The sequence below is a fragment of the Heteronotia binoei genome, chromosome 5, assembly GCF_032191835.1.
Source record: "Heteronotia binoei isolate CCM8104 ecotype False Entrance Well chromosome 5, APGP_CSIRO_Hbin_v1, whole genome shotgun sequence".
NCBI classification, from domain to species: domain Eukaryota; kingdom Metazoa; phylum Chordata; class Lepidosauria; order Squamata; family Gekkonidae; genus Heteronotia; species Heteronotia binoei.
This window is the reverse complement of record NC_083227.1, coordinates 36,321,130-36,332,744: the sequence shown is the minus strand read 5'-3', so window position 1 is coordinate 36,332,744 and position 11,615 is coordinate 36,321,130. Positions and strand designations below refer to the sequence as shown.

Genomic DNA, 11,615 nt, shown 5'->3' with positions numbered 1-11,615 from the left:
TGGTCCACCCATGATCTGCACTGGATTCTTTTGAAAGTCCCACAATATGAACTCTGTGGGCCGCAGGGCCAGCCGGTTGTGGGGGCAGTTTTTACTGTGGGTCTCATCCGAAATAATGGAGATGGAGGTTCCCGTGTCCAATTCCATCAGGCAGAGACCCCCCTTGATCATTACCTCGATCACTTTGACCTTGTCGGGGGTGTCCTGGGGCAAGTTCATTACCGGGATGCTGTTTGCGGCCGTCACGTGTGCATCTGTTGAGTCGTGGTGTGCGGACTGGGGTCTCCTGTTGGTTCTGGCCCTGCAAACTCGGCCAATGTGGCCCACTTTTGTGCAGCTTCTGCAGCCCATGTTACGGTAGGGGCAGTCTCGGCACTCGTGTGGGTCCCCACAGCTGGCGCACTTGGTGCTTGGCTTCTCTGCTGCCCGTGGTCGGTTTGATGTTTTCAGCCCACTGTGTGGCTGGTGGCGAAGCTGGTGTGCCCCTTCCGCATCGGAGCCATCCGAGATCGAGGTGGTGGTGGCCTGGTTCGCGGAAGGGCTGGTGTGCGTCTGTTCGAAGGCGGTTGCCTGTCGGAGCATGTGTTTTGGGTGGAGTTTGTGTATTTGTGGACAGACAGACAGACAGACAGACAGACAGACAGACAGATAGATATGCAGCTTGCTGCATGTGTTTTCAGAGTCTGTTCTTGCTGAATAAAGAGCTATGCTGAAATTACTCTAGTGTCTGAACCCACTTCTTTTCTGTGTTCCTAGCAACTGAACTGAGCCTGCCTTGCTTATCCATTAAGAAGGCTGCATTTTGGGGCATTCCCAGCTTTTTTCTGTAGAAAGATCAACCCCACTTGTCTTCCCCCTCCTTTTTATCCCATTAGCATCTGCTGGTGTTGTTTTCATTCATCTCTTCTATTATATATCTCCCTTCCTGCGAACTTCTTATCACAGCGTCAGACAAACTGAGGTTCTTCATGTGCATAAAGCTCTCTGTTGCTGCACTCATGACTGTTACCCCTCCTGTCTACACATTCCTCCCTATACTCAGTATGGGCCTACCTTCTAGGTCCCTCTTTGGCCTTCTCCTTCCACCCCCATCTTAGTGTTTTCTATGAGATTAGTCTTCTGGGTCTGGTTCTGAGAGCAGAACAGAAAAGCACAAAATATCAACACAACTCCAGACTCAAGCCATTAGCTTGAAAACCACTAACAGATCCACTATAGTAGGACATCCAGGGTGATGCATGTACATCAACACATGAAGCTGCCTTCTACTAAGCCATTATTCTATCAGGTTCAACATTGTTTCTTTTGAATAGTGGTGGCTCGCCAGGGTCCCAGATTGATTTTTTTTCATCACCTACTATCCCTTTAATAAAAGCCCTGTGGCACAGAGTGGTAAAGCTGCAGTACTGCAGTCCAAGCTCGCTGCTCATGACCTGAGTTTGATCCTGGTAGAAGTTGGGTTCAGGTAGCCAGCTCAAGGTTGACTCAGCCTTCCATCCTTCCGAGGTTGGTAAAATGAGTACCCAGCTTGCTGGGGGGAAAGTGTAGATGACTGGGGAAGGCAATGGCAAACCACCCCATAAAAAGTCTGCTGTGAAAATGTTGTGATGCAATGTCACCCCAGTATTGGAAATGACTTTTGCTTGCACAGGGAGTTACCTTTACCTTTTTTACTACCCCTTTTACCTGCAAATGCTGTGGCTTGAACCACAGACTTTCTGAATGTAAAGCAGATGCTCTACCATTGAGCTACAGATCCTTCCACTAAAGAGTTTGTAGTTTCCTCTGAATAAATTTGTCCCTTTGCTTTAGGGTTGCCAATCCCCAGGTGGAGGCAGGGGATCCCCCAATTTGGAGGTCCTTGCCCTGCTTCAGGGTCATTAGAATGTGGGGGGGGGGGGGAATGTCTGCTGGGCACTCCATTATTCCCAATGGAGACCGATTCCCATAGGGAATAATGAAGAATTGATCTGGAGCTCTTTTGAGGTAGATGCACCAAATTTGCAGCATAGCATTTGATATCTCTCTTCCAAACACCCTCCAAATTTCAAAACGTTTGGACCAGGAGGTCCAATTCTATGAGCCCCAAAAGAAGGTGCCCCTATCCTTCATTATTTCCAATGAAGAGAAGGCATTTAAAAGGTGTGTAGTCCCTTTACATGTGATGGCCAGAACTCCCTTTGGAGTTCAATTATGCTTGTCACACCCTTGCTCCTGGCCCCTCCTCCAGTGTCTCCTGGCTCCACTCCTAAAGTCTCCAAGCTCCCCCCCCCCCCCCGCAAGGTTCCCAGATATTTCCTGAATTGGACTTGGCAACCCTACTATGCTCAGAAATGTTACAGTAAAAGAAGTTTTGTGTTTCTTCCCCATTAGGCAATTTTCCTCACTGGTATTATGCAAACCATCTCACACCCTTCCTTAATCTGTGAGCTAAATATGTCCATTTCCTCCAGCCTAGGCCAATCAGCTATTCCGCACCCTTTTGTCATCTCTGTTGTTCTCTGAACCTGATGAGTTTACTGGGGGACATCACAGTACAGTCCCCACACACACACTTCTAAGCCTCTGTCATCCATCATATGCTTCTGCATTACTCATAGTGCTGGATTCTGTGAATTACACTAAGCTTATTTTGAAGAAACAAGATTCCCACAGAGATAATCTCCTCAGATCACTTGCTTAGATGCAATAAAATTCACGCATATCAAACCCTCTTTGGCTAGAACACCCTCTTCTAAATGACTATGCAATTTTCAGTTGAAGACTTGGAAGAATCAAGGGTGATTACCACCACCCCCCTCCATGATTGGCATGGTGTGTGGGCTGGAATATTATTTGCCTTTTTTAGACTAGAGAGGGGCACCTATTGGTATAAGATTAGCTTTTCATTATCTCTTCTTACCTGTCAACAGCATACCATTTCTCCTGTCCAAGGCATTCTTGCTACTAAAACCAGCCTTCCAATACTGTGACAGATGGGGAAATAATTATTCCGTCAATCATTGTTTTTTTAACAAGCACATTGTTTTATTTTGTACATTTTTATTCCACCCTTCCTCTGTACAGTTACCCCTCCTGTACAGTTCAGAGAGGCATATATGGATATTTCCTTTTTATCTTAAATAACAAGCCCCTAAGGTAGTTTTTACATGAGGTAATGGGAAATGGTGATGCCACAATGTAGCAGAAGTCCCTCCCTCCATTTTTAATCCTAAATCTAATGCTCAAACGAGATGAGGCATTTGAGCTGGAATTGTGTCTCGCTAACCCATGTTCTTGATCCAAATCAGGTCTTGGTGTGTGTAGGAATTCTGTTTTCCATGGGCCACTTTTGACTGTAATGAAATCAAAGTAGGGTTGGGTCTGGTGACAAAAATGTCTTGCCTCAGGCTAAGAAAGAATGACTGACCCAAGGTCATCCAGGAACTCGATTGTCCACAGGCCACTTTTGACTTGACACTTTTGAGCAAATCAGTTGGAACTTATGACAAAATGTCTTGCCTTAGACCAGGGTTTCCCAAACTCCTCCCCCCCGTGGCCCGGTGTTTTCCTGGTAGTCTGAGTGGAGGTCTGGGTGGAGGTTTTTCCCCCCGTGGTCCAAAAAACAGAGAAGAGCGGAGGAGCATGCCTGGCTGGCGTGCAGTCTCAGTATCACTCCCTGAGCGATACAGAGACAGCACCTGGTGGAGGATGCTCAGGGAGCGATACAGAGACTATGCGCTGGTCAGGAACTTTCCCCACCCTCTTTGATGTTTCCGAACATCAGAGAGGGACGGGGGAAGGCTTCTGGCCAGCGCACAGTCTCAGTATCGCTGAGTGTCCTCTGCCTGGAGGACACTCAGAGAGTGCTACAGTCGGTGGCTTCGGCGGCGTGGGGGGCAGGGGCTGGAGCGCAAATGGGAAACGCTGCCTTAGACTAAGAGATAACCACTGACCCAAGGTCACCCAGGAATTTTCATGGCAGTGAGGAATTGGTCCTAGTATAACAACTACACTACACCAGCTCTCACATATTATAAAAATGGTAGCCACACTCTGAGGCTGAAGATATAATGGGTTTGTTTTTTTTATGAAAATGAGCCTCAGAAGTTGTCATGGGCTCCCTTCTCTCTCATTTTCCTCCTTTGAACTTAGATATTTAAGAGGGCAGTTTCAAATGATGAGTGCATGGACATATTTTGTTTGAAGGCCCATATTTTGTTTGAAGGCTTATACAATTTGAGTAACCTGGAAACCTTATCACAAATTAGAATGAGATATGCGATGGAGAATTGCTGCCTATTTGCATGAAGGTTAATTTTTGCCTTCCACACAGAACAGAAAGGATTCTATCTTTCTCCAAGTGTTCAAAGGGAAACACCCTTCCTGCATCAAGACTGAAAAACTGGATGAAAAGGAATGACCCACTCCAATTGAAAAGGAATGAACTTGTAGGGTTGAAATCTTTTAACTTTAAGAGAAGCACCTCGGGGAGACTGGTGGTCAACTACTAGGCCAGGGGTGGCCAAACATGCTTAACTTAAGAGCCACATACAATAAATGTCAGATGTCTGAGAGCCACAAGACATGACTGTCAGATGTTGTAGGGAGGGAGGGAGGGAGGGATGGAGGTGGGGAGGGAGGTAGAGGTGGAAAAGAAAAGCAACTTTAAATGCATTCTCCAAACCGCCAGCTGGCTTGGCTTGGAGAAGCGGTTTAAAGAGAGAAGTGCCTTTTCCAAGCTGGCTGATGGGGTGGTGAGGGCTTCAAGAGCCACAAAATATAAGTGAAAGAGCAAAGAGCCACATGTGGCTCCTGAGCCAGTTTGGCCACCCCTATACTAGGCCTTTTAGCTTTTCATTTAGTACTTTGTCTTTGGGTCTAGTCTATCAGGTATTTTTTAAATGACTTGAACATGAATTTTCAGCCAGCAGAAGTGAGCATTTAATTTCCCTATTGATTCTGTACCCTGAATCATATATTCTACTCACTGACACATCAGAAGTCCACTAGGCTTGTTCTATGCAGCAACAAAGTCTTCCATCTATACTCTGATGATACCAGAAATCTCAAGGCCCCATGCACCAAAAGAATACCAGCTGCCACCCCCCTCCCAAGGTCCCTAAAAAATCACCAAGCTCCCCTCCTGGTCAATAAAAACCTGTCCATGGTATTCTAAACTCATCTGGAATAAGTGGATAACCATATCCAGTGTTCCCTCTAAGCTGAGTTAGTGTGAGCTAGCTCACAGATTTTTAGCCTCCGACTCACACATTTTTGTCTTAGTTCAGGAAAAATGGCCCCAAGGCAATCTAATTTATGCAGTAGCTCACAACTTTAATGTCAGTAGCTCACTTTAATGCCAGTAGCTCACAAAGCAGAATTTTTGCTCACAAGATTCTGTAGTTTAGAGGGATCATATCTTTTCTTGAACGAACAGAAGGAAGGAGTGCAGAAGAACATCTCACCAGCTGTATTATATCTAACAGAGCCTCTGTCTCCAATTAGGGTTGCCAATTCCCAAGTGGGGGCAGGGGATTCCCTGGTTTGGAGGCCCTCCCCCCACTTCAGGGCCATCAGAAAGCGGGGTGGGGGATGTCTGATGGGCATTCCACTGTTCCCTATGCAGACCAATTACCATAGGGTATAATGGAGAATTGATCCACGGGTATCTGGGGCTCTGGGAGGGGGCTGTATTTTGAGACAGAGACACCAAACTTTCAGCATAGCATCCAGTGCCTCTTTCTCTAGGGGATCCAATTCTATGAGCCCCAAAAGAAGGTGCCTCTATCCATTATTTCCAATGGAGGGAAGGCATTAAAAAGGTGTGTGGTCTGATATGGTGTATGTCTGAAAGTAAGCAGACATACATGCTGAGATAAATATTCAGAGAAAGCGGTCATCCAAAAAAGAAGTCATATGAAATAACTTTGGACTTCCTTTGGTGTCACACTCTGTGTGACGCCAATCTCTTGGACAATGGACACCACTTCCCAAATTTTATTTCCTGCTTTTTATACCCATCTTGAAAAAAAACAACCACAAAACAAAACCAAGATCAGAGGAACAGCCACGGTGGCTTCAACTTTCCACTGAAGCATGCAGCTTGTCTTGCTTGCATGAGTCATGCGGAGCGGTCTGCTGTGCCTGCATGTTTGGCACGTTGGTGCCACTTCATTGCTCTGGACTGCAACAGCCTTTTTGCGGGTGATGATGTAGGTTCTTCTGTGATTGCTGAGCCCCTCTCTGCTTCACAATTATGTGTGTGGCATTCTTGCAGAGTTTCTCAGCACATTTAATGGGCAGCTTTGTAGATTAAGTTCAGTGCATCTGATGGAACAAGTTCTGACTTGTGACATTGATGGTGCCATTGGCGCCTGTTAGATATCAGATCTAACACAGTAATTATTTGGGCAGTATTACTGGCATTGAAACCATTTCCTGTCTGAGTTTTACCAATACTTACATTCAGTTGCATGAAATGCTGCTTGACACAGCACTGGATTGGGGATATATCTTTAGGATCCTATCCACTCATTACACTCCTGCTATCAATATAGGAAGTTGCTTTAGATTGAATCCAGCCACTGTATGTCTGGTCCAGTATTAACTCTAACTAGAAGCAGCTCCTCAAGGTATCAGAGAGAAGATGTTTTCAGTCTCTGATGCAAGAGATCTTTTAACTAGAGACAAAAAAATTTGCCACAAACTACCTTGTCTGCTCAGAACAATGGCATCTCTTTGCTCTCTTACATTACTCACTGCAATTTAATTCATTTATACTCTGCCTTTCTCCCCAGTTTCTAAGTTGTTACAGCAGCCTCGCTGATCCAAAAATAAATTCCCAAACCCAGAACACAACCCACATACTCTCTCGGCTTGGCTTCGCGAACGAAGATTTAAGAAGGGTGCAATAGTCCACGTCTGCTGCAGGCTCGCTGGTGGCTGACAAGACCAATGCGGGACTGTTTACACACTGCCATCAATCTGCAACCGTCATACAATGCCGGGACCATGGAGGTTAACAATCAGGAAACGACAGAAGAGATACTCTCGGTGTTACAAAACAATATCAAAATATAATTACAATACTTTCCATTCACAACATAGCATTACAATGTAATTTTCAGTAACAAATTCAGTGACAAATACCATCCAAAGCACACAACTTCACTACCGTCCATAAGATGATATCAGGTTCTTTCCAAACAATACAGTCTGACGATGCAAAACCGGTCTGTTCTTGTTTCGGATCCTTATGATCCTTCCTCTGGGACCGTCTTATTAATTTTGAATGCAGTAGTCTGATGGTGCCTTACTTCTTTACTATACACTGTTTTCCAGGCTTTATTTCATTACTAGAATGCTAGAAATGCTGAAAGATGGAGAAAGAACAGTAGCATTCTAGTAAGAGATTTGCCAGTAGGTGATGTGGAAGACCTTCGCCTGAGACCCTGGAGAGCTGCTGCCCATCTGAGTAGACAATACTGACTTTGCTGGACCAAGAATCTGATTCAGTACACAGCAGCTTCATGTGTTCATGTGGAAGTTCAGCCACTGCTACGTGTCATTGGGTCGGTGTTAAGAAAAAGGTTAGTACTTCATGGTAAGTAGTTTGATGGGAACCTACCAAGAGAGATCAGGGTTGCTCTACCAAGGAAGGCAGTGACAGACAAACCACCTCTGCTCATCTCTTGCCCTGAAAACCCCGTGAGGGTGTTAACAACGCTTAATTATTAAGAGAAATGATTATCCTGCTGTTCTCATTCCCCGCTTCCCCCCCAATACTTTCTTTACGTTTCCCAATGAGTGAGGACAAAAGAAAACCAAAATCCTTTTTAAAAGGTTTATTTCATTTGTTCACAGAACATACAGAGTTCAGATGGTCCATGTGGAACAGTGTGTTGTCATGCAAGTCGCAGTTCACAAAAATAAATTAACTGTGTCTGTTTTCAGAAATGCTTCTTTGGATACGGCCTTTGCTCTTAAGACAGAGCATGCTTACATGGTAAGCAAACATATAAAAGGAGCGGTGCTGGCTGAGACCCAGAGCAGAAGATGTTGAGCATGACAGTCCTAGATTTAAAACAGTTCTTTAGATTCTTCTTTTTTAAAAGTGTCAAGGAGCTCAAACATCTGAGATTCCCACCCCCATTAACCTAAGAAATGCCATACTCACAAAAAACACTTTGCAAGTCGATAATTCTCTACTTTTTTATACGTCACACAAATTTCATTTAAGTCAGACTAACTAAGAGCATCTCAGCACAATTCTAATTTCCTAGCAGATTATAAATTTAGATTTTACATCAGCAAACTGGTTCAGATTAGAGATTCTGATTCATTCCTAAGGAATTTTACTATAACTCTAGCCGGTCCTAAGGAGGCGAATATTACAAAATATTATTTTGTGTCTAGTTTCAGCCCAGAGTGCAAGCCAGCATTTCTTTAGCAAACTCCCAGTTTCAGGCAATCTTAAATACCAGTCAGTTTAAATAAAATATTATATTATTATTATTATTATTATATTAATAAATATTAAATTAATCCCCCTCCCTTTGCTCGCTAGATGACTGATCTTCGACAGCAAAAAAGGGGTGCAACCTCTCCCCATTGCAGATGTAGTGTTGATTTGAGTTTGACATCAGCCTGGCTGGCTTGTGAGAAGGCTACAGAGTCCTGGCGGTGTTAACTTGTTTGGCACCCCAGCCCTGCACAGGAAAGGGCCCCTTCCCCTCCCCCAGCCAAAGTCCTTCCTTAGCTTAGAGGGCTCTTCAGAAAGCAGCCTGGCTCAGTAGCAGGAACTGGGTGATGTCTAGGATGGTAGAAGAAGGGGAAGTCTCCTGGTTTCCCCAGGGCCGACTGGTGGCATTGGCTGCCCCCTGCATTTCCAGAGAGTGCGTGGTGGTGCCAGGCTGGTCCAGGAGGAAGGGTTCACAGCGGGATTCCCTTGCCTTTGCCCCTGAGTGAGTGAAGAGGCCCTCCTCAGCCCTCGAGGAGGCTACCGCCATTGTGAGATCCTCTTCAGCACTGTAGATTTGGAAGAAGACAATGGCCAGAAGGATAACCAGGAGGCGTTTGGCAAAGCTGCGCTCCTCTGTGGGGTAGTAGCGTTTCACCTGTGAAGAGAAGGACGAGGTGATTAGATACGGGGAGGGGAGGATTAAATCAAGCATCCTTGTAGGCTTTTTCTTAAAAGGCTTCAATTGAGCCTTTTTGCCAGCTTTCTCCTTGGCTAGTGCCAAGCTGCAGCCTAGAAACCCACACATAGGGTGGTTCCTAGAATGCAGTTGTGTGTTTTGCCCCAGCCAAAATGGCTATCTAGACACAACACATTCCTCATAAGACACAGCCTTTTCCATTCCTCCTGTCTTCACCCACACCTGTAACTAGACCCCCATCTCTCTGCTAACAGGTTGCAACTAGAATTGCCAGCCTCCAGGTGGAGCCTGGAGATCCCCCAGAATAACAACTAATTTTCAGATTAGAGTTCATTTCCCCTGGAGAAAATGGCAGCTTTGGAGGGAGAACTTTATGATATTGTTATACCCAGCTGAGGGTCCTTCTCCCCTTCAAACCCTCAGACTCCAACCCCGAAATCCCCAGGAATTTCCCAACTTACAGCTGGCAACTCTAACTCAGGGAAACCAAAGCATAGCTGACTGCACCAGGTTGTTTCTGGGGTGTTATATCAGAGATCCTTTAACACCCAGAGCATGGAGAAGAGAGGGAACTAGGGCACGAGCCGCTTTCTCTTCTCAGAGGCTTTAGAGAAGAGGAGTGACGTAATGACAGATGACTAATTGCAAGCAATTCCTGCACCCATGCCTGACTCACAGCATACTGGCTTCCTTTTTTTTCTTTTTGGCAAGGCTCTTTTGCCCCAAAGACAGTTTGTATATAGAAAGTAAGCAGGTAAGGCAGTTTCATCTGCTGAGTTTTGACCAGCCATTCAACTGCTAGAGGCTTTGCCAGGGGGAAAAAAGAGGAAGCAATTCTATAAGCATGAAGAAGGGGACATTTACAATTTAGCTTCCCTCATTCACTGGTTCTGTACATTGTGAAGAGACCAGCGTCTTAAAGATCCTGAAGACAAATCTCTTTTCTGAGAGAACAACAGAATCCTAAACAGTAGACTTTACTCCACCCTTAGTCCCACAGTTCCCCTCCTGCTCCCTGTCAGATGCACCCCCCTTCTTTGCCAGTAGACCCAGGAGTCCTGGCTGATAGTACCCTTGGTTCCACCCCATGAAATCCTATCCCCTTTTCTTTACAGGGGTCCAAACTTGCTAACTTACCACTGGGGGATAGAGAACTCTCCGGGATCTCTTCTTGATCCTGGTGGTCCTTGAGAACTTCTTGGAGACTGAACTCATCTCGACCTCTGGGAGTGGGTCGAAAGTGAAGTACTGGGGCCCTGTGGGCTGACCCCGATGTGGGACCTTGATCATCTTTAGTGCAGGCAGCTTGGGCTCACATGCACAGCACATTGTTGTTGTGCCGTACAGGGAACTCATGTAGGAAGCAAGCGCGAGAGAGCAGCTGGCTTTTGAAGTCTGCTCAGTGGAGTAATAAGCTAGGATGAGGTGCTTGCCAGCAAAGACTTTATGAACAGCAGTGGCGACACTCCCCTCGTGATACAATTGGCTAAGGAGGGAGCAGAGAATGCTTGTGATTGGATGTCAGAGTGACAGCTCATTTCGGAAAATCCAAACTTCTGCATTCAGTCAGTCTTTGCTGGCTGCTGGCCCAGTTGAATGGGGAGTTGTCACGCAAAGCAGGGAGAGTGAGAAAGGAAGAGGGAGGGTTGTGTAAACGCAAACAGTGAGAGTGGGGGGAAGGGCGCGCCATGCAGAAAATAAACACACACACAATCTCATTTAATGCTTCCTTATCTATCAGAGATGGAGGGGCGTAAAGCTCCCAGCCTATGATATAATCCCAGAAATGTCAGTGGTTTTTATAAATGCATGCAACCAAAAACACAGAGAGAGAGCAGCTGCCAGGCATTCTCTGACACTGTAGTTCTTAATGGAGATCAGATGACCCCCCCCCCCACACACACACACACCAACAGCACTACCAACAGCACTCTACAAACAGGGAGAATGGCTATTTAGGATTTTAGGTAGCCCCTTCTCCCAATGGCTTTTGGCATCCAATGAAGGAGCATTGTTTCCTACCACTATTCAGCCATGAGAATAAAATCCCAGATGCAAGACCACCACTCCCAATAGTTTTTTTAAAAAAAGTTTTTTGCTCAAGTCACAGCTGGCTTATGGCGATCCAGTAAAGTTTTCAATGTAAGAGACATTCAGGGGTGGGTTGCCCTTCCCTGCTTCTGCATAGTGACCTTGGTATTCCTTGGTGGTGTCCCATCCAGGGCTGACCCTGCATAGCTTCCAAGATCTGTCAAGACCAGGGCTAACCAGGTCAGGGCACCCCCAGTAGTGGCAGCTGCCAAATACAAACTTGGTTGGTGACCATCACACACAAGGTCCTCATTCAGGGTTAAGAACCCTTGCTCTGGTGTGTACAGCAAATGCACAGAAATATATTTTGGGTTTTGAAAGCTGCATTGGTTAGACTGAGTTGGTTATTTTTATATTAAAGTGGGAAATTCGCCTACTCCTTTG

The 11,615-nt window shown here is 45.7% G+C and overlaps 1 protein-coding gene across 1 annotated transcript; it reads right to left on the bottom strand.

The window, feature by feature from the left end:
* Positions 1 to 7,811: 7,811 nt before the first annotated feature.
* On the bottom strand, positions 7,812 to 10,553 carry IER3 (immediate early response 3). The gene is made up of 2 exons (XM_060238231.1): positions 10,278 to 10,553; positions 7,812 to 9,098 (listed from the first exon to the last, which is right to left on the bottom strand). The coding sequence occupies exons 1-2, from the start codon at positions 10,494 to 10,496 to the stop codon at positions 8,754 to 8,756; spliced, it is 564 nt and encodes a 187-aa protein (XP_060094214.1). The 5' UTR covers positions 10,497 to 10,553; the 3' UTR covers positions 7,812 to 8,753.
* Between the last annotated feature and the right edge of the window lie 1,062 nt (positions 10,554 to 11,615).

Excerpts from the sequence above, each read along its gene's own strand:
- IER3 (XM_060238231.1), bottom strand. The coding sequence starts at position 10,496 with ATGAGTTCCCTGTACGGCACAACAACAATGTGCTGTGCATGTGAGCCC. Across the intron at positions 9,099-10,277 it reads GAGTTCTCTATCCCCCAGTG|GTGAAACGCTACTACCCCAC; the intron begins GTAAGTTAGCAA and ends TTCTCTTCACAG.